At 41.2% G+C, this 25,539-nt stretch overlaps 1 protein-coding gene across 4 annotated transcripts; it reads right to left on the reverse strand.

Moving 5' to 3' along the window:
• On the reverse strand, nt 1–25,406 carry ERCC3 (ERCC excision repair 3, TFIIH core complex helicase subunit). Of its 4 annotated transcripts, none has more exons than XM_035332434.1 (15): nt 25,315–25,406; nt 25,014–25,219; nt 23,537–23,773; nt 23,273–23,322; nt 21,853–21,988; nt 21,484–21,648; nt 20,241–20,445; nt 19,125–19,439; nt 17,716–17,900; nt 15,090–15,292; nt 11,672–11,768; nt 11,367–11,484; nt 7,773–7,891; nt 5,499–5,503; nt 1–769 (listed from the first exon to the last, which is right to left on the reverse strand). In XM_035332434.1, exons 1-15 carry the CDS (start codon nt 25,331–25,333, stop codon nt 736–738), a joined length of 2,094 nt encoding a protein of 697 aa, XP_035188325.1. In that variant the 5' UTR covers nt 25,334–25,406; the 3' UTR covers nt 1–735. The 4 variants fall into 4 exon arrangements, with proteins under 4 accessions (XP_035188325.1, XP_035188324.1, XP_035188326.1 ...); XM_035332433.1 differs by lacking the exons at nt 1–769; nt 5,499–5,503 and adding exons at nt 1,887–2,693; nt 3,278–3,430; XM_035332435.1 differs by lacking the exons at nt 1–769; nt 5,499–5,503 and adding exons at nt 4,347–4,358; nt 5,680–5,684.
• Between the last annotated feature and the right edge of the window lie 133 nt (nt 25,407–25,539).

The following is a 25,539-nucleotide window of genomic DNA, read 5'->3' on the forward strand; positions in this document are numbered from 1 at the left end:
TATATATATAAAGCCAAGTCCTCAAAGACGCTAAAAAGAGTAAGTTTCCTCAGCATGGAATTCAGCCTAGCCAGGGAGGTGGCCAAGAAGCAAAGTATAAGCTTTTATCTCATCATTAAGGAAATCTGAATTATGTCCAAGGAAAATGCACCTCTGTTCACAGACTTCCAAGAAATAACATATGTAACCCAAAGTTCACCTGCCTCTATCATCACCCCCAGTCTGAAATGGTTTTGCCACACAAATTTTTGTTATTTTGCCCCTGGCTCTTGAGAACTCTAAAGCAAATATTTTCTGGATCATCATCAAGCTATCGCTGCTAATTTGCAGGTCATCTGGATCCACAAACTGCATTGCCCTTTGTTGACTGTTGCTAGAGAACGCAGCGTTGCACCAAATACTCCCGCAGTGCTGAAGGCAGCATCTCAGAAAGGTGCAAATACAGAAGCATAGTGACAGAAAAGCAAAATTTTCACCACATGCTCCCAGTTTCAAGGCAAACATGGAGCTCTCGGCTACATTGTTTCTACAGTTCACTTATCAGGGGGTCTCACAGTCCATTTGCACAAGAGAAGCACTGGCCAGCAAGTGTCTGGTAAAGCATGTGAGGGCCTGACTGTACTCTTAAGAGCTGGGGCCCAGAATCTTTGGATTCAGGCCACGGGGCAGTTCGATCCCCCCATGCATACTGTGTGGGCACTGTGAAGCCTTATGTTTACAGCCTACCATCCTGCTTTAAATAAAGACACCTGCGTGACAAAATTCAGTGCTGTTTTGTAGCTGAACAAAACAGTTCATTTTCCTGCAGGGCTGGGATTACAGATTCTGGAGCAGTCCGTTGTGCCCAGGGGTTGAGTTGTACCTTAGAGCACTGCTGAACCATGCGCGGAGTGAGGGGCAAGCACAACAAAAGCAGCAGGAACAAGCAGTGTTTCTCAGCGACCGACTCCTGTCTGGAAGGCAGAATTGAGTGGCTGTATTCCAGTAAAGATGTATGATGGCAACTGTTTAGTATCGAGTAATGGCATACCAGTCTGCCACTCAGATACAGTCGTCTGTATGGTGTAACAGCAGGCAGCAATTACTACAGTAATTGTATCAGCGTAATTAAATCTAAACTGTGAACACCAACACTATTGCTGAAACATGGAGTGATTCTTACCTCTTAAAATTATTAAGCTTTACTTGATGCTGGAAGTACTGCACCCCACATAGACCCATTACTTAGAAGAGTAGTCATTAGACATAGCCAAGATCTACTGTGAAACAGCTACAGCATTGTTCTAATTCCAGGTGCTACTAATGCTGTCATCACTAAAACCAGCATTGCTATTAAGCCATTTGCAAATTTAGCAGTTTTTTTTTTTCCCTCTCTAAGTTTGTGTAGAACGGAGATCAGTTCCAAAGCACTTAATAAAGTGTGGTACACAGAATTATGCTGAGGGCCACGGGCTTACTTTCTCAGCTACTCCATTGCCACAGACCCCTCCCATTATGCTAAATTATCTTTCCATTAACTGTTGCTACAAGAGCTATTCAAGATCAGTGTTATTTCACAGGTTGTTCCTAAAACACTATACTCTCAGAAAAAAAAAATAAATCCACAATACAATACTAAGTAGTATAACTGTCACAGTATTATATGGAAGTCTTCTTAAAAATGGCCTGTCTGCCACAAACTGATCCCACCTCTCCTCATATTTTCTAGAAAATTACTGCGTTGTCTTCATTAAGAAAAAAGCCTCAAACCCATGATTCTCTTCTTCATACCTCTGCTTCCAAGTCACCGTCTGGCTAGTCCAAAACCTGATTCAACAATAACTTTTATAGTTGCATTGCACTGTTTAGCAATTATGATGTTTTCATTGCACGATTAATAAATAGAATAAATGACAAAAGAATTTTTTTATTTCAGCAACTTCTCAACAATAGCAAGAAAAACGAGGAAAATGGAGCACAGAGTGTATTTGTATTTACTAATGCTTTCCTCTAGTTTACTTTGGAGACAGAATCCCTCTTTGTTCTTGTCTTAGCAATTCAAAATGCTTCAAACACTGTTAGAATTTTAGGATGAGTTAAGTCATGAGTATTAACCTAGCTCCCAGTTTAAAAACATTCTGTCAAGTGTTCCTAACAGGACTTGTTCAGTTTAATGAATGATTTTCAAGCATTTTAAACGTCAATACTTTGTTAAGCAGACACAGTAATCAGATAAATAATATTTCTAACATCAGTACAAACTTCATATACAAAAACTTTTCAGAATTCTTCTGAAAAAGGGTCTTCAGTTGATAAAAATAAATTAGTTACCCTGGCAACCAGACAGGTGTAACCAGCATCCAATCACCAGATAATGTCTCTGCTGTGATGGGATTTAGTTCCTTTTCTCCTTTCACATTCATCCATAAGAGCGCGTACGTTGCCAAGCAAATATCTGGCCATATAGATGCATACAAAAAAGTATTTTAGACCTGCCAGAAATTCCAAATCCATAGTTCTAGTTATGGAAACAGGTACGTGGATCCAGAGTTTTTAACAAGATGCACACACAAAGACCATCATTTCCGGAATCGTTTAAATAGTGGATGGATGTGTTTATTTGAAGACGCCTTACTCCGAGATGTGTGGTATTCCATATAAACCGTGTCATCTGCTCCTGACATAGAGCTCATTGTGCCTGTACGACGTGACACCTACAGGAAAGGGAAGAAACACGTGTTTAATGTGCGATTATATTGATCAGCTCAAACCTACCAATCCCCTAGTTACAGGGCAGTACTATTCATTTACTGACCTCAACACCAAAAGCTTTTGATTTTTTTTTCTTAAAGAATTTCTACAAAGAAAGTCACCACCCGCCACTCACTCTAAGTTCACAGACTTAAGAAAATGCTCCCTGGGCATAGAGAAATTGGGGCATGATTCAAGGATCACATTGCCACCACAAGAGTACGTATGTGCTCTGACATATGCCTATCTTAAACATGTTTTAAAATATTCCTTGCTTGTGACTGAAAAGATGAACCTCAAAATCTGTAACAATAGATAGGTCACCATCTTCAAATACAAGGAGGCAGGACGAGAATTCTGTTGGTCTAACTTCCTTCTAGTGCCCAACAAATGAATTAATAGCCAAGTAGTAATACAGCTTAAAAACGTTTTCCAATGTTTCACAAAGATACTAAGGCATCAATGATGTAATGACATTCAGAATTAAAATGGGATGGTTCAGTTCTGCTGCATATGTGGTTATCATTGTCAGAGCATTTTTCATTACCTGAGCTGACTTTGAACCATACTCTCCAGCAACTACTTCCTCCTCAGCGTCTAGGTCAGACGCTTGCAGGACTTTCTGGAGAAGCTGCTGCTGTTCTTCTTTGGATGAAAATGACAGTTCTTCTTCTTCCATGCCTGCAAGTTTTGTTATTACCTAAGAAACAGAGCAAAGTACAAGGTAGGACTTCTCATTCCTTGAATGCTGGTGTTCAAAACCAAGAGAAGGACTCCTGATTCCACATCCTGATGGAAATTCCTTGAACTGTTATTACCTGTGGTGGGAGTGCGAGCGTACCCCCCCACCCTACAATCCTTGTTATATTCTGGCTGGAAATGCAAAATACAAACCTCTCTCCTTCTTAAAAAAGGCAGCTCTGGACAGAGGATGTCAGCCAACTTCCATACCAGCTTGAACAGGAACCTTACTGAAAGTTAACTTCATGCTGCAGGTTTGTCTAGTTATGAACCAGTAAATTCTTTACTATGTAAACACAGTAAATTCTTCACTCATAGGGTGGTAAGGAACTGGAACAGGTTGCCCAGAGAAGCTGTGGATGCCCCATTCCTGGATGTGTTCAAGGCCACGTTGAACGGGGCTTTGGTCAACCTGGTCTAGTGGGAGGTGTCCCTGCCTGTGGCAGAGGGGTTAGAATGAGATCTTTAACAGCCCTTCCAGACCCAACTGTTCTATGAACTAGTACTTTATATTTCATAAAAATAATCCATTAGCTTTCCAGACACTGAGAATTTTAGCATAAATATTTATGAATATGGGCAAAAAAACTAACATTAAGATTCACGATCAGTTATTGAGAGACAAAACAGCAATTTGCAACAAAAAAGCAGCAGCATAGCAAAAGGACTCTTTCAATTTTGTGTCTAAGCACACAAAATAATGTGGGTGTTATGTTAGTTCTATTCAAAACTCCTTGTAACTCCTTTGATAACCATGGATGCAGGGCACATGCCATCTACTGGCAATATAGTGCCATATATTTCATTAATTGAAAATTCTCCTTTTCTGAAGAATTGTAAAGCTCTCAAGTTTCTGTTATGAAGCATGACAATAGGCAGCTTGCTTTCTTAAGCAAGTTATTTTGAGCACTTCACAAGAATTTTTCCCGCAGTTAAATGCGTTCTGGTAAGCGTACATTTATACATGAGAATCCCACTTTTCCCACCATGTTTCCATCCTGAAGACATTTTGAGACATTCAAGTTCAGCCATTTCCCTTAATTATCTAGTGTTTTTCCTCCTCATTCTCCTTTTCCAGTTCATCTGGAGTCCGCAGAATTAGAAACTAATTACATCAGTAATCTGGGCTGCATCTGATCTCAAAGACTGATTAAACAATAGAAATACAGCTTAAGGCAAAACAAATCCACATTAGACACAAAGCAGTGTTTTTGAAAAACAGAGCGGAAATACTAGTACCACCAATCCATGTTGTGGGCTGCTGTCAACGGCAATTTTAAAATCAAAAATGGATGTCTGAAAAAGTCTAATTTTAAGAATCCAATCAGGAAGGCACTCTATGCTATTACATGGGCAAATTAACACTGTTGTCCCTCTTGTTGTTTAAGAAGCACATGTGCTATAATCATCTCAAAACTAAAATGGAGTCACGAGAAGCAATTTTAAATTGCATTAGCCTTTTTCCAGTTGTTGCAAAACAGTGCTAACATGATTCATAGAATGGAAAGAATTCCCACTGCATCATTATTTTTTTAAGCTGTTCATCGGATGCCAAGTTTTAAGTGATCCCCAGTTCTTTGATATAGTAAATTCTTCTGCTATTGGTTTAAAATTCAATATATCCCACATTCAACCTCAAAACCACAACACAGTAAAAAACTAAACTTTGGTTAGCTAATGAAAATCTTTTAAATAATTAAGACTCCAAGTAGCAAATTGTGATGACAAGACTCTATTTAAGAAGTAAAGACAAAATGTGTGACTTAGCAAACAAATATTAATCCAGTTCTCTTTTTTGCTGAAAGGCAGAGAATGGAGCTATTGAAAGATTAAAAGAAGAAAGTAAGCCCTAGAAGAAAAGTGCAAACTGTTACCTTCTTAAGGCATTAGGAACAAAAATTCTAAAAGAGAAGGTATCAGCACTGAAATAATTACCTAAAGATGAGGTAGAGTCATGATGGCAAACATCTGCTGGGAATGACATATACACAGCTGATCTTGGCTTGTAATGAAGAAACACAATAGACGGTTTCTTCAAGTTTCTTCCAGCCCTGCTATAGTTTGATGCCAGCTATGACTAAGGCTTAAACTTTGGCAAACAGAAGAAAAATAGATATTCTAACATTTTGTTACTCAACTGCATATAAGTAACACTCCAGGACTGGTCAGCTAAAATGTTGCTTCAGACACAGCTGCCACTCCTAATACTTTTACTCCCATACTAACTAAAAGCTCCTAGAAGTAGGTCTTCCTTGAAAAATACAAACCCTCTATTTTAACCCCTTACTTAGTTCTATCACCCAAGGCATTCAAATATAAGCAAAGGGATTTCTCTGATCATTTTGGCTATAGCTACAGAGATACAGTTCTAAGTAGCTGCAGCTAACTGATCTGCGATTTTGACAAAGTATATTCACTCCAAAGCAAAACAAGGCTTTTACCTCTAGACTGTGACACATCTGTTTCAGTGTGAGGACCTCATTAACGTTCTCCTTAATGGGGGCACTGATTACAGAGCAGTATACTTTGGGGTGGCTGCAGTTCAGAGTTTTTACCCACAAAGATATCCCATAATGCACATATGCCTCACAAGAAAAAAAAGATCTTCAACAGCTAGGGTCAAGTGCAATCCAGCAGAGGCTGCTTCCTCTCTCACCTGGTACAATTCTTGCAGGATTCTTCAACATCATGAGCTAGAGCTTGTTTCCTAAAGGCACATATGGGAACCCTATTGTTTACTTCTCGGCCATGTTTCTTGGAAGAACCGTTTTTGGGAATGCTTCTAATAAGAGCAGTAAAACTCCAGTTGTAAAGGAATAGTTGAAAGCGAGGGCTATCATGAGATACTGTTGCCTCTAACAACCAAATAGCTGAGCATATAGGACAGCCTGAGGATTAAAAGAAAAAGAAATTATAGGCCTTGGACTCTATAAAATAGAGAAACTTTGGTGGAATGAGATTTTATGTCTGGAGAAAGACGACAAATCGATGTACAATATACACTGAAGTACAAAGGGTGAACAAATTTCAGGGTTTCCTTGGAAGACAGGGTTGGTGCCTACTGGCTGCAGCAGCTAGTTTTTTAGAGGTCAGACAGTGCTTTAACTGTATCTAACTTTGACATCTCACTATCACTGTATCCAAGAGATGGCACACCTTGGAGCTTGTTGACTATCCTAGCCAATGAAACAACAATCAATTGTTCAAGAGAACAATCTTGAAAGTCAGATGAAGAGCATCCTTACAGGTCATCACACATCTAAAAATACAAAAATAAGAAGAGAGGAAACAACACATGACTCGAGAAATGAGGTGGTGTTAAGTCCTTTATGAACAGACTCGAGGAGAAACTTCTGACTTACAATCATGGCTCTGTTATGCAGTCAACACTGAAAATCTTCTCTATTTTGAGGATTACATTTTAGTTGTAGGTAGGAAGATTTCTGCTCCACAGTAAGTTTTTTTCCAAAGTAAATTCTGTTATTTCTTACCAGTCAACATTCAACACAGTCATTTTGGATTTGGGCGATATACTTCAGAACAAAGTGCAGAGAACATTACAAGAGCAAGATCAGACTGTTAGTGAAAGCTAAATAAGCACAGTCTGAAGACTTCCATTAGCTACAGCTTTCTGCTAACACAGAGCCGCCATACCAACACGGTTGTTGGTATGGCCTGCCCACTGTATGACCTCTTCAGCCACAAGTAAAAATATTTTGTCTCCATAGTGAAAAAATAGTTTGAATGTGGAGTTATTTGGAATTTACTTCTGATTTGTGATGTTTTGGAAATTTTCTCAATAGCTGCTGGCCACCAAAACATGACCAACCATCAACAATATTTAATGTACAACTAGTATGATAATATACTAATAAGAGGCCTGCACGGTTGGACAACTGAAGAGGATGAGCACAAACCAACCACACAAGTGAAGTTCTGCCTCACTCCCTTGCACCTGCTTGGTCTGAAGTTAGAATACTTACCTTCCTAGAAGCTGTATTAAACTACTTGTATCTACCATCACAGTAATATAGATGAAAAAACAACACTGGAACAGTTTTTGCCTGCAAGCAAAACCTTCATTAATACATTCCACAACAGGAATTCTCAAGTATTTGACCTAGTAATAAAATGAAAGAATATATGAATATATGAATATATGAATATGAAAGCAGGGAACCTGCTTTGGCAAGCGGGTTGGACCCGATGATCTCGAGGTCCCTCCCAACCCCTACAATTCTGTGATTTGTGAATGTTATATTCATAGGCCACAACTGTAATAAACAGAAGGGATGAGTTACCTTGAAGCTATAGCCTTGATCTACAAGAAACCGCTGTCGCTTGGTTGAATATGCCATTTCCTGAGTGTCTTGGGACACAAGAGAATAAAAAAAGGCATTGTATTCCTCTGCAACCATGCCTAGGAGACAAAGACATCAAATTATTAATTCCATTTGGAACACTGTAACCAAGAACGAAAAAGGACTAAACATAAAACCAGGTGTTTAAATAAGCCATCTCTCCACAAAATCAATTTACAAAGTTTATTTTAAAGACAAGCTGCACCCAAACTTTACATAAATAGATCGACAAAGCATACAACATGGAAATTCCCACTCTTGTTCTTAATAACTTGAGCAAGGGTTAAAGGGAAAAAAAATGGAAAAAGAACTTTAGACTGTCACAGTTATGCTGGTACTCCAAGAAGAACCTGCTTCTTTACTATGCTAGACAAAGTAAAAGATAAAATTCTTTACATAACAGACTTGCAAATAAGTAGTAAAAAGTCAAGAACAAGGATTTTAATACATGTCAAAAAGCTGAATGTAAAATACAAAGAAAAACTTTTATCAATGTAAACCAGAGTTAGCAATCCTAGGATAAACCAGCTTGTACACCTTTAAACAACAAACATTTTTTTAATTTTTTTTTTTAAAGCAAACAAAAATAACCTTGAAGTTGTGATATCTCTTACCTAAACAGCACTGGGTTCTCTTTTAAAAAACAAGGTCTCACTGAGACTTTGTTAATTCACTAACACAGGTTTTGTATGCATTTTCAAACAAAGCCTCAGCTGTAAGTACAAACTGCATATAAAATAACCGTGTATGTAGATTTCAAGTGCAAGTAGAAATTTTTTTAAGAATAATTTTTATTTATAAAAAGCTCTTCATGTTTTGCAAAACCACAACTATTTGTAAAACAAATCCCATTTTAAAAAGAAAATAGTCAGCATGCATTCAAAATGTGCTTTCCAGACATTTTCTTTTTAGAGTATCACAATTTTTCTAAAACAATTTCATGCTAAAGGAATTATCAAGGGATGAAAAACTGAAAGAAGAACTAAAGAGAAAAAGTTATTTTTCCTTCAGCTTTTTTAGGAAGTGTTTCTAACTCAAAGTATTACTCTCCCAAAAAATGCTTAATTTTCCTTCACTGATGTACAGACATACTCTTTGGAATAAATAAATAAATAAATAAATCCAAGGTCACGAACACCTACTTTCTGTGCAATTCACCCATTTCTTCTCTGTAATCCAGAAAAAGAATGAACAAAATCAGCAAGGTTTAAAAAAGGATATAGGAAGGCTGGACCAACTAAGGGCTTTCTAAGAAAAGCAGCAGCAGTAGAGTTATTTATCTTAAGTGAATCCATTTTAAATGGTTTTGGCTCCAGCCCAACAGCTCTGTAACACTGGCACGCTGGTAAGCAGAAAAAAAGCATTAAGGCCCATAATAAGACCTCATTCTTTCCTGAAAATGACTTATGGCTTTACTGTTTAAAATGAGTACCCATGACTTCTGCCTGAAGATTTAATGTGAACCAGGCAGGTCCCAGGTCCCTGGGTCTGTTGTGTTTCTGGTATTTAGCTCCATTCAACAAAAAGGGCCTTTGCTGAACTGCACCAAGACAACACTGCAGAGAGTGCTTTGGTAGGAAGAAAATTATAGGTATAAGCGAGTCTGTGTAAGGGCAAGAAAGTCAGATTTCCTAAATGACACAGAAGCAGAGGTAAAATAACAAAACAAAACCTCAACCCTGCTAACAAGAGTCATTTTCCAGATAGACAAACACAGAACTGAAGACTGAAGCACTATGAATAATTTCACTCTCCAGCTGACAGTTATAGCCTCCACTAAATTATGACTGCTTCTCTAGTGAATACTCACTCTTTCTAAAGTAAGTGCCAACAGGCTGTGACATAAACCAACTTTCAAGCTTATTACCACCATGTACAAGAGAACTCTTGAAGCAGAACCACTTTTGCCTGGAGCTACTTTTTAACTTGTCTTGGGAAGATATAAACTGAAATACAGCAGATTAAGCATTGCTTGTTTAACAGCTAATGGAACAGACTTAAGTCAGTGTCTGTTAGGAAACATTCAGCTCATCAAGTCAACCAGAAATTCACATCAAAGAAACAGTTCTCCTTAGTTCCAGAAAAACTGAAATATTAAAAAGAAAAAAGTGACAGAAGGACCCCACTACCACCTTCCCAATAACATTCCTCAAACTAAAAATGGATGGGAGTCATCAGTCAGATTTCCAGTAACCAAAGACGCCATTCCTAAAACCCTGCCCACAGAAAAGTTTAATTCCTTCCAGCCGTCTGCTTCTCCATCACAAAAATGAAAAGGTCAATTCAATCAGACAGTTTTCTAGGTGATCTCTACTCACTGACTCTAGAAGCCACTATAAAAAAAATTAATTTCACAGACTCGTTACAACAAAAACCACGATTCAACAGAAGCGGACAATATCTATCCCTTTTTCAGACAAGGCTTTTCCTGTGTGGTGACTTTGTGTTTATTTGTTCTCAATGAGAGCAATTGCTTGACAAGCTGCACTTAACCTAAACCACACCAAACTAGCGGGCTGGTTACAACTGGTTTATACAAACCTGCTAGTGACTAACAACGGTGCTAAAATGCTGGACAGGAAGCCCACCCTCACTTCTACTGAAAAAGCTGCCTACTACATCTTTTAAGTGATCGTATCACTGTCGGTCAGGCTGCTTGAGCCACCCACTGCAAGCACTGAAGCTCATGCCAGCCAGAAATCCTCCTGTCTGTCATGTCAGACCACACTGGCACTGCAGTGACGGGGGAACAACTCCGCAGGTATCCCAGACAAATAGCTTTGCAGTTTACAATTTACTTATCCTCTAGAAATACACTGGAGGAAGGGGAGCCAGCAAAAACCCAATGAACTATTTTAACTTGACAGTAAAAAATAAACATCATTTTGCCAGTCTTTAGGAAGAAAGTAAATTTTATAGGACTTCATTTAAGAATACTTTGTTATGGATGGGCAGAATCACCATGCCTGTTTGTACTGCACAAGATGCTGCCTCTACCAGAAGCACTTACAAATTGACTAACAGAAGACTGATACAGTCATTACAGGACAGAATCAAAGAATAGAAACAATACTTGCTTTATTGTCACACAGTATATTCAAATCCACAAATTTTGGAAAAAAAAATAAAAAATGGCTGAGAGTTCTGGCTCCAGAAACACTGAATGCATCTACTGATATTATGCATATTTGACAAAGCTTATTTTAAGCTGTTAAAAGGGAAACAAAAAGTGGGAGAAAAAAACTCAGAGTTATTCTGGTAACAGTGAAACAACATTATAATGGATGGGCAAAAAAGATGCGAGAAAATATTTAAGAAAATACATTTCTGGCTGAAAAACTGGAAAAGGGAAGAAAATATGATGCAAGTGAAGACAGGGTGACATCTATATTATTATTAAAAAAAACCCTCTCCCATGTGATCTCAACCTAAAAGCTTATTTAAGACGGCGCAGTTTGTTTTGTCTATGTTTCAGTATTCCATTTAAACTGAATAATTAGATGCTAAAGAGAGCCTAAGAACTATCTCATTTACCTTTTTTGGCTCTCAGCACTCGCCCCAGCCTTTGAGCCTCCTGTCTTCGAGACCCACCATGGGATGAAATCTGAATCAGAACATTGGCTTCTGGTAGATCGAAGGACGTATCCCCTACCTACAACACAGAAGCAGTCTCTGAGTAGCATCTAATTTCCACATCTCATAAACAAAGACTGAGTACAAAGTGCACCTTTGTTAACTGTGATACAAAGATGGCCAATGTACAACGTACATATATAACTTTCTCTTAAATAAAGTTCACTCTGAAAACAAATACAATAACACACTAAGTCCTCCATTACCTTGGAAATGAAAATAGTGTTGATTTTTGGATTGTGCTTGAAGTTTTGTAGAATTTGCATTCTTTCTCCTTGTGCAGTAGGACCATATATATAGGGTCTGAAAAAAAAACAACCACAGAACAAGTGCAAATTAAACCGAATCAAGGTTTCTCAGTCATTTCTTCACAAAGATACCACAACAGGAAGCACAGAACACATTTGAACTGATAAAAGAATGGACCACATTTCGATACAGCTTACAGCTTGCTTTTAGCTTGTTTGGATGTTTATGGCAGCTTTCCAGCTTGTGGAACCCTTTACAACAACCCAACCTGCCAGAAATAAATTCTGGCAGTTACAAATGTTTTGCAATTATGTGCACCAGTGAAGCTGTAGATGAGACTGAATACATTTACTAGGCCTACATGAAAGACTAGAGGCAGCTGTTAAAATAAAAGACGTGTTCCTCAAATCTACTGAGTTAGCACATTAACAGCTGCAACCTTTGCTTCCTATTTAAACACTTGACAATCCAGGCTTCTCTAGCAATTCACTTCCTTCAAACATTTCATCACTTCATTGGGATCCCACAGCTGTTTGGGGGTGAAGTCCCAGAGCATCAGAGGTACCTGCCCATGCACCCACCTATCCACCTGCAACTGTACTCCTCAGGGCATATCCCCGAGCGATGATCTTAAATAGTTGTTTAACCTTAGGAAAAGTCAAAAACACATTCTTGAGACACGCCTATATTTTGGTTACCAAAGGATGTTTAAGATACTGAGGAGTTATTGTAACAACGCACAAAACATCTAGCACACAGGAAAAAAAAGGGGAAGGTGTCATTCTTTGTTTCATCCACAAATTGGCTTTGGGAGGAAAAAAGGAAAAAAAGCATTAATTCTTAATTGTCTCTATGAGATGGATCCCGAAGTACAGGGACGCAAGCAATGCAGGGCCCAAATACCAGGTTAGGTTCAAGGCCAATGCTTTTGTCATAGGTCTCCCAACCAAAACAAAACTGAAGTGCTACATATCACAGCAAACTGAAAAAGCCAAGAACAGCCTTTAACAAGCTCTCATATTTGGTACTCAGCAAAAAAGGAAGCACGACATGGACTAAATAAAACAATGTTGACAACGAATAAGCAAATATTGCAACCAGAAACTGTAAAACTGATATTGTAATTTTAAGTTTCCTCCAAGGCACTCTGGTTGAACCTGTTATCTCATCCGTGCCCCAAACTGGGTGCCAAAAATGAGTGTTGTGGTTTAACACCACACCACCACCCACTCACTCTCCCCACAGTGGGTTGGGGGAGGGAATCAGAGGGCAGAAGTGAGAAAACTCATAGGTTTCATACAGGTTTTAAGGAAAACAAAACAAACACACAAAGAGAAACAAAACCAAGAAGAACAAGGGATGTAAAATTCAATGGCTCACCACCAGCCAACCCCCAAGCAACTGCAGCCTTGGCACACTTCCTCCTACCCCCCAGTTTTTACTGCTGAGCAGGACATCCATCCTGTGGTCCAGAACACCCTTGTGGTCAGCCTAGGCCAGCTGCCTTGGCTGCACCCCCCAGCTGCCGCACCCCCAGCCTCCTCGCTTGGTGGGGCAGCGTGAGAAACAACAGAGCTTGATTCCGTGAAAACACTGCTCTGCAACAACTAAAACATCACTGTATTATCAACACTATTTTCATCAGAAATACAAACACAGCACCATACAAGATACTAGGAAGAAAATTTAAATTAAGCACAGAACAACCTAGAGCACCTGGCTATCAGTCCTCCATTTTAAGCCCCACCATCCCTGCACCCTACTTGACCATAAATCATTAAGACGCATCTAAGTACTTTCCAGAACATAGAACATGCAGCACTAGATTGATTTTTTTAAAATGAAACATTTTCCTTCCAACAAAAAGGTGTTTGAGGGATCTATAAAGATGTCTCTCCCTTATTTTGACATATTATCAAAACTACACAGGGACAGTCCTTCAAAAACAACCATTTAAATACATTAACAGAACCAGTAAAAAATAAACAGCCCAAGTTATACAACCCTAGATGAAAGACTCATGACAGTAGAAGCTGGCCAAGCAAATTTGAATTCCGTGGCCCCAGAAGTTATAGACAAACTAATTCCCGTCATGTGCATGGCCTTTCCCTGCCAGTACCAAAGGAATACGTGGGGGTCGAGGAGGAGCTGGCACAGGGGCGGCGTTAAAACACTCCCACACTCATCTAGCACTGCAACTGTCCTTTCCTTTTAATAAGTCTCTATAAACTGGAACTTCCATGTGTGGAAAGGAAAACTGAGTCAAGAACATGAAATGCAAGCACGTAATATTTCTTCAACTAATTCTGCTGCCATACTTCTACAGAATTTACCCCCTTTAAAAACTGTTGTGCTATTTAGCAAGCACCCCCTCCCTGTACGTATCCTTGTTAAAGGCTTTTTCTGTGGTGCACTGAACGCTGCTAGCGACATTCCAGAGGCATCGTTATAGCTAATCTCTGTCCAGACAGATTTAAAAAATGATGAAAGAGACCACGGGTGTTGGAATCCATCCAGCACTGTTAGCTCTGCTCTTTGATGCCACAGCAAGCCAGCACACCATGGCTGTTAAACTACCATCAGTCAAAACTGGTCAGAAATTTTGGAAAGTGTGAGGAGATTCGTTTGTGGCTTTGCTAAGTACTACTGCAATTCCTAGACATGAAATCATATCGTCAACATGCGCCACAGCTTCCAGCAAAATTTTATTTGTGTTCATCACAGAAAGGAGGAGGCCAGCTTCTGTGCTTATTTTCACCAAAGAATTGTTCTATGCCTGATCTTTGCAAACACTCCCTGATCATCCCTTCCCAAACCTCACAGGATCAATGTGCTTTCATTTATTAAATGATTACAGTAGTTTGAGGTAATGCACCGGTACAGTACGAAAAAAATAAGGTTCTCTCTTTTGTTTAAAAAAAAAAAAAAAAAGTTTAAGACCTTTTGAGAACCTGAACAAGGCTCCAAAAGATCTTGAAAGATCCAGAGAGTGTTCATTTGAAACTGTTCCTCCCAGACCATAGCTTCCCCTGTCTCTCTATTATAAAAAGAGTTCTGGTAACATTTTTAAAAGCCCCCTGATTTTGCCCACCAGCTAATGATAATGGAAAATGTAGAAATAGTAAGTAACTCACAGAGAACTTGCATGAAAACTCCTCAGAGTCAAATGCTAAACAGAGATTCTTTTCAAACTGTTCTACACTGCAATAACATCGCAATGCCAGAGAATAGCCTCCTGAATTCCTTTTTATATAGGAGGATTGGACTTAAAAAATTACAATAAATGTCTAGAGGTGACTGAAATCTATGAGATTACAAGATAACTTTCCAGGAAGGAGAAAAACAACAGTGCCATCACTGGTCACAAACACTTACTTCCCAAGCCTAATTGCATACTCCTTCAGTGCAAACACATTGTCAGCAAAAACGATGATTTTGTCATTCCGTCGCTCATGAAACTTAATCAGGAACTGGCAGGCTCGGAACTTATTTGGGTTCATGGTGTAGAGCAGTATCCGTTTCTTTGTTTTGATGGCTACATATTCTCGATAAAATTCAGGTGACATTGGGCACCAAACCTAGAATTAGAAGACATACACAGAGTAACCCCCAGTTATTTTTTGTATCCCAGAGGGACTTTAAAAGATACTGGGGGGGGCGCGGTGGGGGGCTGATAATACATTAAAGCTTTCTGTACAGTGCAGATCACAAATCTGTGGCAGTGTGACCACGACAGGAACAGGCAAGGGTCTGACTGGAACAGGACTGGAAAAAAGTTGTCTCACACCTGGCAGCTTCATTGAAACACATATTAGAAAGCAAGTATTAAGGGAACAAACTGTGTATAATCTCCCGGCTACTGCAGTCAAAGCCTTTTCCCTAAAAATGGATTTTCATCCATGTTCTGAAAACCTAAAGACACATTTAGTCTTCATCACAGAACAGAACTGTATGAACAAGTTAACAACTACTTTAACAGCCTGCAGCTGTTTATGTAACTGTAGCTCTCTCTTCTGGCACCGTTAAAGAGTAATACCTGCAATGGCCATGCCCTGCCTAATCAGGGAGCAGCACTGCCCTCTCTTGCCACCTGGAAAGAACTACAGTTAAAGAGTAAACTAGACATCTTTCACGGCTATGAAGAATAGTTGATAAGAGATGCTACTTCTTAATAGCACGCCAAGGAGATCCAAACAAATATGCAATGCAGCTGTGCACGTATTATACTTAATATTTCCCAGCCATCAAGTTTTTTTTGTTGTTTTGATTCTTTGCTTTAGCAACATATCAGAGTATTATTTCAAAACATTGGCCTTAAGAATATCCATTTACATGTCATTCAGGAGAAAGGCAGCTCAGACTTTACTTTCCAATGTCTCAAGGGCAGTTCAGGGACTGAGAGAAATCACATTGGTGGTGGAATTAGCCAAAGTACCTTAACACTGTCAGAACTGAATTTGCAGACCAATTACTCTCCTTTCCACCTAGACACTTTCTAGTACTCTGCTTGCATTCTATTACTTTTAAAAAGTACATAAGCTCCACTACCCCTTGTTTGCACAAGGTCCAAAAGGAAAACAATGGACTCACATGAGAAAGCAGCAGATACTGCTACAAGTCAGTTTGGCTTATTTTTCCTTTATTTGACTGATCATATTAATAACCTTGGATATTATCTGTAATAAATACGTAAAAATACAACCAATTGCTTTCATAAATTATCTGTAATGTACTGTAGCTCCAGTACATTTATCACAGCTAGCTATCTTTTTAATAATCTTCGTACTTTAATAGGCAAGAGACTGGAAATCCAATCCACTTGTGGATTTTATTTTTTAAGAAATGCTACCTCATGTGGAAGATACCCCTGATTCTACGCTATAAGGACAAAAATAAACAATTACAAAGATTGTTTCCTGCCAATTTGTACTAGTATTCCAATTATAAGCCTCTAATTGCAATCAAGACTGACCAGGAAAGGATAAACAAGAATAAATTCTGCATCTTCTCCCACTCACTACAGGAGTTAGGAAGAATTAAATGAAACTAGCCAAGACAGGTTTGAAATAAAATAAAATAAAGAAAATACACATTAAACCAGGTAAAACTCAAGAGAGAGTTAAGCTGTGAAACTATCACAGCAAGTTGTGGCTACTAAAACTAACCTTCTATTCATTGGGAGACCAGAAGAGATGATGAAAAAGAAACCCACTGAGGGTTATGCAGATAGATATCAGTTATAGCTCATAAATGAGCTTGCCTGATCAAAGGCTTGGAGAGGTATCAAAAGTAACAGATATGCCTGCCCTGTTTATACTCTTCTCTAAGTATCTGTGCAAGTAGCAGAGACAATATGTTAAGCTAGACCTTTAGCCTGACCCAGAAAGGCTACTTTAAATTTCTGCCTGAATGAAAGGCTTCCACTTATCTGATACCAGATTTTTATCTCATCCATTTGCTGGAAAGACTAGAGGTCAACACTATTATATTGGAAAGAAATAGCAAGACCAAGTTTCATGTTTTCCATTTTCATCCTTATGCCTTAAGGCTTGAAATAAGCAGGCGTTTTCTTATTTGTAAGCTTTCTACCAGCCTTCTTTGTTAAAATAATTTTCCTCAACAGACTGCAGACTACCAGTTGAAATCTCTATTAAAAGCAGCTTCAGGCATACCACCTGACCAACACCATACTGAACTGAGCTTAACATACAAAATCAAATCAGCCAACGTGACTGCCGGCTGCAAAGTGGGTCTACAATTCTGCAGCTGCTGTTCGCATTCCTGAATACTGAACTGGGGACAGCCGATCAAGCATGACAATGCCTGAAGAGAAACAGCGCTGAAGTCACGCTACTGGATTTGCAGCGTGTTCGTATTGACCAGTGACAGCCTTGCCTGAGCTACAGAACAAGTTACTTAATTCTATAGTTGTTCCCCCAAAAAAGAAAAAGTTATAAACATATTGAATATACACTGGTAGTACTGAAAAGCAGAGCATCACCTCAGCACACTGGACTTTAGCAATGTAGCCACTGTTCTGCAGCTCCATCCAGTTGGCTTCATAGAGCTTTGGTCCGATCAGGAAGTTCAGGTCAACAATTTTATCATCTTCTCTGACCAGGGTAGCAGTCAGTCCCAGTTTACAATGGGCTTGTACAATAGTGAGCACACGTCTGAACATTTTTGCTAAGGGACGTAAGAAAAAATTTCTGTTTACTTTCCTAAACGGATTTAGAATACAAGCACTGCAATTAAAAAAAAATAAAAATAAAAAAATTGAACTCCACTCCTGAACACAAAGCAAGTACAATGTTAGGAAATATCACCCCATTTCACATACACTTCTAACAGTGTTCTGTGCTACAGCAAAACTTCAGACTGATGGCAGCTTCAGTTCACACCCTCAACGTACTCTGAAAATCCCAGTAAACCGTCTGGCATTTGTATTATTTCCTGTTTCCCAAAAAGAAATGTAATATACTCAGAGAGTTTATATGACTTATCTAACATCACATAGTTATTTCACAGAAAGATCTGTGACACAAGGACCCTTGGCTGACTTTGCCAAATTCAGGACTAATATATGGCAGAATTGCTTATCTTTCACATTGCTACAAATCCTGTGATTGCAGAGTCTGTAGATGCAGGAGGTGCTGGGTCTTAGTGTTTTTAATGAAACAAGGAAAGAACAAAGTGAAAGAACTGGAGCAGCAATGTGCTACTTTGTTAAAATGGCAGGTAATCAGCAAAGTCTGCTTCTATCATTTCAGCAGAGACCAAATTATTCCACCTTGACAGCAAGGTGGAGCAGTTATCAGAATCCTGGGTGGTACTTTTAGCCAGGATTATTCCCGACACTTTAATACCACATTGTTGCTTTCCAATAACATAGATCTGAATTACATAGTATAACAATTACAACAGCTATTTCTGGACATCAATAGTTACCTATATTTTGTGGAATAGAAACAGGTATTAAAAGCTAAGCCTACAGTGCAAGGGCATCTCAAAAGCAAAGAAAGCAGAACTTCTGTCCTGTTCCTGAGGAGAGTACCACCATCTACATAACAAATTTGTCTACAACCAAATCCTACAAATTTAATTTATGTATCTTAGTTATCAGTTTGTCAACCTATGCAAAAGGAGAAGGCGTGTGTACTGTACTACCATTATAGAGAACAAATCGGCTAGTTTGAAGGATTAAAAAAAATAAAAAAATCCATGGTCAGCTAAACTCTGTAGCATCAGACAAAAAGCAAATTAATTAGAACAAGGCAGTTTACTTGTTTAAGTTTCAAAACCCTATGACACAGGTCTGTCATGAGAAACACAGCAAAAAAAAAATAATCCCATAATCTTCCAACGTTAACAGCATATATAGCACGAGGGGTTTGCACACCATTTCCTTACCAGGGATGGTATGTACTTCATCAAGTATCATAAGGCCCCACTCTTGACTTTTAAGCCACTCCATTACTCTCTCTGCTTCCCAGGATCTCTTAGTTGTGTGTCCCAACATGGAGTATGTGCTGATAGCAACAGAACAGCCAATGGGCTTGTCTTTGGCATCAGAGGTGAACCGACATATCTGGCTGTCATCGATGGTGGACCACATCTTGAATTGGGCTTTCCACTGCTCTACAGACACTGCAGAATTGCCAAGGACCAGACACCGCTTGCGGACCGTACAGGCAGCTGTCACACCAACTAGGGACTTGCCAGCACCTGCAGGGGAGGAGGAGGGACACTCATCATTCACCTCACTGATAGCACTGGAAGAAAAAGAAGGAAGGGAAATAGGAAAACTGAGAGAATATTAAATCATTTAAGGGCAAAGCTTTCACTGTTTCTGTACTATACCAGTCTTAAAGAAATTAACTCTCTTCTTCCAACATCCCTTACACACTCTTTGAGGCCCTCACCTTAACTCCTGTGCCCACCCTCTACCTCCAATGCCGAGGGCACTGCCAAGCAGTCTCCTGTTTTCTACTTCTATAGCTTCCCATGGGCTGTCCCAACCTGCACATTCCTCCTGTCTTTCCCAAACTGCCCTGGTCCAGAACCTGTCTGTGCAGGCTCTTTTCTTGCTTGCAGCCCTCTTCATGCCACTGCTTGTATTCCCCGTTCCCCCTAGGCTCCTTATTCCTACCCAACGAACAAATTATTCCAGTGTCAGCAGTTTTATATTTCACTGGGAGACCAGCAGAGCTGACTCAGAGGGCACAGTGAAAGCATTAACGGCAATCTAACCTACCATAACCACAAAACAGTTCTTCGGTCACTACAGGGAAAACTGACAGCACCGCTGAGCGTACATCTGAGAGCTCTGCTTACTGGGCTCTCCCTCACCACTGTCTCATCACCTGCTGGCTGAAAACCAACAGGACTCTGCATACTGGTACTCAGAACAGTCCCCACTACTGTTTGAAATCCAAGCAGTCATCAGATTTAGAAGTTACTTTATTACAGGCAAACAAAGAGCAAAACCCCCAAGGCACAAAACCCCTAAATAACTCAGTAATTTACCACACGGCAAGACAATAACACCAGATCTGGCTCGCCCATTTCCAAACATCTTCCTTAGGCTTTTCTCTTGATAGGGTCTGAGGACAGCTGTAGGTTTCAGATCTATGTTAATATCAGGATTCACAGAATCATTTCTGAAATCATATTCTGCCAGCAAAGGGTACTCCAAATGGATACAACGCTTCTGAAGTTCTTCAATCATCTCCTGAGGAGGAGACAAAGCTTCAGATGGTAAATTCTCCACATCTGAATTATTATTTTTTTTAAACAACCACTGATTGCATAGTACCAGGTGAAGTTACATTTGTCTTTTATGCTCACAAAGTCTGCAAGAGTTAAAGTTCATTTCAAGAACTTCAATCGTGACCACCCCCATGCCCCTCAAACATTCTAAGTAACAGTCCATACCACAGAGAACTATTTAGACAGATGGAAGTGCATGACGCATTAATCTCAGATGTGTTGTTTATCCGGCAGTGACTCAACTACACCCTGAAGTCCTGTACAAAGAGCTCAGTAACAGACACAAAAGGTTCTGTGTGTTACCCGGAAGGGGACCTACCAAAGCTGCACAGCTGTCAAAAGGAAAATCTTCATACCCTGGCAATGCAGTTACTGCACCACAATGACAATTTGATTCAATCACCAAGAGTTGTGTTGTTTTTTTAATTCTTAGTAAATATTTTGTTTACTAAAAAGTTCTCTCTTTATTATTTCTGTTTTGCCCAGACATACATCATTAGAATCACCAAGTCCAGGAAGTAACTAGAAGAAAGTTACAAAAGCTCTCTGAAGGTCAAGCCAGAAGGTCAAGCTCTACTCTCCAGCAACCTCTCTCAAGCTATGAGAGCAGAACCACCAAGAGTTCCTTCTGTAAATACGAATCATGAAGAAAAAAGTTCCAAAACCAAGAGCGGATTCGGCAGATTTGATCCCCACTGCGTTCTCCCTTGTCTCGCACAAAGCAGCATCGAGCTGCATGCAGTGGGAACCTCCCTCAGCTCCTGGAACCTTCACGAGCTTGTGAGCAGGGAAGGAACAATGTGCAGTCTGCCTCCCTGTGTACTGAAAAGGAAGATCCTAACATTTTGGAAGGCGAAAGGAAAGAAATGTTATCAACTTCCAATGATCTCCGCCATCAAACAAGGAGGCACTGTACTTTATGTGAAGTTCTCACGCTTATCTGTGAGTCCCAGGCACATCCCTCAAAGCTACAAATGCTACCAGACAGAAGTGCTCGTACCTGCTTGACTTCAAAGGATACTGTCTGTGTTTCCTCCTCCTCTTCCTCATCTTTATCCATCTGCTCATAGAACTCAAATAAGTCAGCTGGAACATCTGGCTTGTTTTGAGCATCCGTTCCTTGTGATGTTGATGGACCAAAGCCACCTTCACTGGATTTGGAAATCTGAAATAGAAAGGAAGTCTCACTTAAGGGATCTTTAGGAGATGCTCCCCCCACACACATCGAAGCAGAGCTGATTAACGAGGCAGAGCATTGCTGACAGAACTGAAAGTGACTGCTGACACAACAAGCCCGCAATAAACACTCCAAGCTACTTAACAATTTATCCAATGTTAGTTCAATTGCTTTAAAACATGCCAAACATACCGCTGATTTACTGGTGAATGTCTCTGTAATGAGCTCTGTTTCTTCACCTTCAGCATTTCTCAGGCGACAGTCCTTAATAACATGGTCTTGCAGAAGCTGCTGAATGACATCAGGATGGGTACTTTCCACAAAATATCTAAAAGGAAAGAACAAATAAAAACATCTGGATCAACTCATCAACAGAATAATACATAGGAAGAGGGGCACAGATGCTCAATTCTACAGCTCTCCCAGATGCATTCTCAAGTACCCCGTGTTAGGGGTGTTAATTAAAAAAAAAAAGAAAAAAGAAATTATGACAATCCAAAGTTTTAGAAGATGCCTCACACCAAAAGCATCACGTACTTTCATGTTACCTATCCTGGTCAGATGATATCTCTCTATAATGGCACGAGTGGGGAAAAATGAAAACTGCCAAGAGGTATCCCTCACGTTTCAGTCTTACTTGAGACATGTGACAGGAGGCAGCTTTTTTTTTGAGACTGAATTGAGATGAATCTGTAAAAATGCTGGATATGGTGTCTTAAAGTCCTATCCACAGGACCAAAAAAGCCGCAAAGAAAAAGATCATAGTTAAAACATGAGCCAAGAGAAAGAGAAGACTGAGCAGGCATGGGAGAAATCACCCAGGAAGAAGACAAAAGCCCGCTAGTAATACTAGCATTACTTTTACCCACAAGGGTAGCAGCAGCACAAGCAGAGCATCAGATTTTAGTCCAAGGTCTTAACTGCGGCTGTCAGAAAAAGAAGAACTTTGCAAAAGACATAAAAGCAGAAAGAGGAAGCATGGGCAAGGTAGAGCAGCAGGTTTCAGTTTTCTGCTGTCTCCTCCCCTTCCCTACCGCAGAATCTTAGGTTTAGATAGTATCAGTCAGGTCTAAACTAGCTAGCCTTTGAAGGGAATCCCCTCTGACATTATCTTCTGTGTTTAAAACACATCAGAGTCAACCTAGGAACAAGCAGATCTCACAGAAACACACAGCTTTTCACAATGGGTTTACTTATCCCTCCTGAGTAACACATTGCAAGTCAGGACGCATGAAACTGAAGAGCAGCTGTAGAAAAAGTTTTTTAGACACGCTCTTGGAAATTAGGAAGAAATTAATGAAACAGTTATCTGAAAACCTTAAGGATATTGTAGAATACTGTAGGTCCAAGCAAAAAAAAGAAACAGGCCAGAATAGAAAAATTTGTATCCTACATTTTAAAATGTAATGACAGCCGCTAGTAGCTCAGGACCAACTGAAATCATTAATTAACATATTAAACTTTCAACAACTAAAAATACGATCCTGTATGAACACACATACACACACAGCTGGGAGCTGTGAATATCGACGTGCACTAAGACCACAGTCATTTATGCACAGCAGTGCATCTGGAAGACTTCTTCCCGCTACCAATGGCAAGAGCTGCTTACCTGTTGTGTTTGAGCACCAGCTTCACCTTCCCATAGCTGACAGTGCACAGCTGCAAACAGACAAGAGCAGGCATTAGGAACAGTCCAAAGAGCGATTCTAGGTTTGGGACCAAACGCTGCAGAGCAGCTTAGTTTGTTGTGAGGAAGTAGGGTATCTTCGGGCAGTACAAACGCATCAAAAGATATCCAGGAAAGAGAGGCAGCAAGGAAAGGACATCACTGGTAACAGCAGATGTACTCCTCGTACCTGTACAATAGCCTTACCTTGATAAACTGAATTATTCCATCTGGGACACCAGTCTTGCTCAGCTTTTGTAAATACTCGGTGATGTCGCTGGTCTGTAAGCCGACGCTGACAGCAGCATACAGGGAGTACGCAGTCAGCTTGTACTCGTGAATGTGAGTTGGTCTGCACACGGGCTCGGCAATGGCAACCAAGAAATCCTGCGCGTATTTGTAAACCGGAGAGAAGGCTTCCAGAAAAATATGGCCATCGGGAGCCTAGGGAAACACAAGGAAATGCTGAGGGTGCGCCAGCGGTACTTGAGGAAAATAAAGTCTTTCCTATAGAGCAGTCATTATGATACAGAGACGCTCCGCTACTCAGGTAGTAATGTATTATAAGAATGTTTCCCAAAAAGGTATTTACCCTAAGAACTTACCCTTCTATAGTAGAGAAAACAAACCATCCAGATTGACAAAGCTTTCCCAGATTAACAGCTTGGGTGTTTTTCCCTCATAGTAACTAGTAAAGGTTTGGCTTCCTGCTCTGCGCTAAGACAAGCTTCCAGCCCTAATCCCCCAGCACAAAATCACAGAATGTATCCTGAGTTAGAAGGGACCCACAAGGATCAAGTCCAGCTCCTGGCACCACACAGATCTACCCAAAAATTCAGACCATGTGACTAAGTGCACAGTCCAATCGCTTCTTAAACTCTGACAGGCTTGGTGCAGTGACTGCTTCCCTGGGGAGCCTGTTCCGGTGTGCGACCACCCTCTCAGTAAAGAACTTCTTCCTGACATCTAGTCTAAACCTCCCCTACTTCAGCTTGACACCATTCCCGCATGTCCTATCACTGGTGACTAAAGGGAATAGATCAGTGTCTTCCCCTCCACTCAGCTCGTGAGGAAGCTGTAGACCATGATGAGATCTCCCCTCAGCCTCCTTTTTTCCAGGCTGAACAGGCCAAGGGACCTCAGCCTCAGTACATCTTTCCCTCTAGGCCCTTCACCATCTTTGTAGTCTCTCTCTGGATACTCTCCAACAGTTTTACATCCTTTTTGTACTGTCACAGAACTGCACACAGTGCTTGAGGTGAGGCCGCAGCAGCACAGAGCAGAGCAGGACAATCACTTCCCACAACCAACTAGCGATGCTGTGCTTGATGCACCCCAGGATATGGTTGGCCCTCCTGGCTGCCAGGGCACACTGCTGTCTCATATTCAGCTTGCTGTCAACCACAGCCCCCAGACCCCTCTCTGCGGGGTGCTCTCCAGCATCTCGTTGCCCCAGTCTGTACATACAGCTGGAGCAGCCCCATCCCAGGAGCAGGACCCGGAGCTTGCTCTTGTTAAGCCTCGTGCGGCTGGTGCCTGCTCAGCTCTCCGACCCGTCCAGGTCTCCCTGCAAGGCCCCGCCACCCTCGGAGTCATCTCCTCCCGAAACAACGGCCCGGCTCGCCCAGCCCAGCCGGATAAGAGCGGGAGGCCGCCAGCCGCCCACCGCCCGCCCCGCACCTACCACCCAGAGGGGCCGCGAGGCGTGGTCGGCCTTGAGCGGCATCTGCAGCCGGTAGTCCTTGGCGCCGTACTCGTCCAGCTTGCTGCCGCCGTCCTCCACCTGCTTCCCGGCGGCGGACGGCACGGCCTCCTGCGGCTCCCGGCCCGCGGCCTCGTCCTCATCGTCCTCGTCCTCCTCCGCGTGCCGCCGCTTCGACTTCTTCTTCTCTGCGGGGCGGCGGGGCTCAGTGGGGCGGGACAGCGGAACCCTCCCTTCCCCTCCCTGCCCTTCCCCTCCCCTCCCGTCCCGTCCCCCCGCTCACCCCGCTCCTTCCTGCCCATGGCCGCCGCGCAGCGCCCCCCGCGCCGGCACCCGGCTCCCAGCCGCCGCCACCAGCCGCTGCGTCACTTCCGGCGCGCGCGAGAGGCGCCGCCGCACGACGGTGACATCACACGTGCGTAGCCCGGGGGGAGGGGGGAGCGCGGCCGGAGAGGCGGGAAACGGCCTGAGGGGAGGGGGGAGGGTCAGCGGCAGCGCCGCCATGGCT

The sequence above is a fragment of the Oxyura jamaicensis genome, chromosome 7, assembly GCF_011077185.1.
Source record: "Oxyura jamaicensis isolate SHBP4307 breed ruddy duck chromosome 7, BPBGC_Ojam_1.0, whole genome shotgun sequence".
Classification (NCBI taxonomy): domain Eukaryota; kingdom Metazoa; phylum Chordata; class Aves; order Anseriformes; family Anatidae; genus Oxyura; species Oxyura jamaicensis.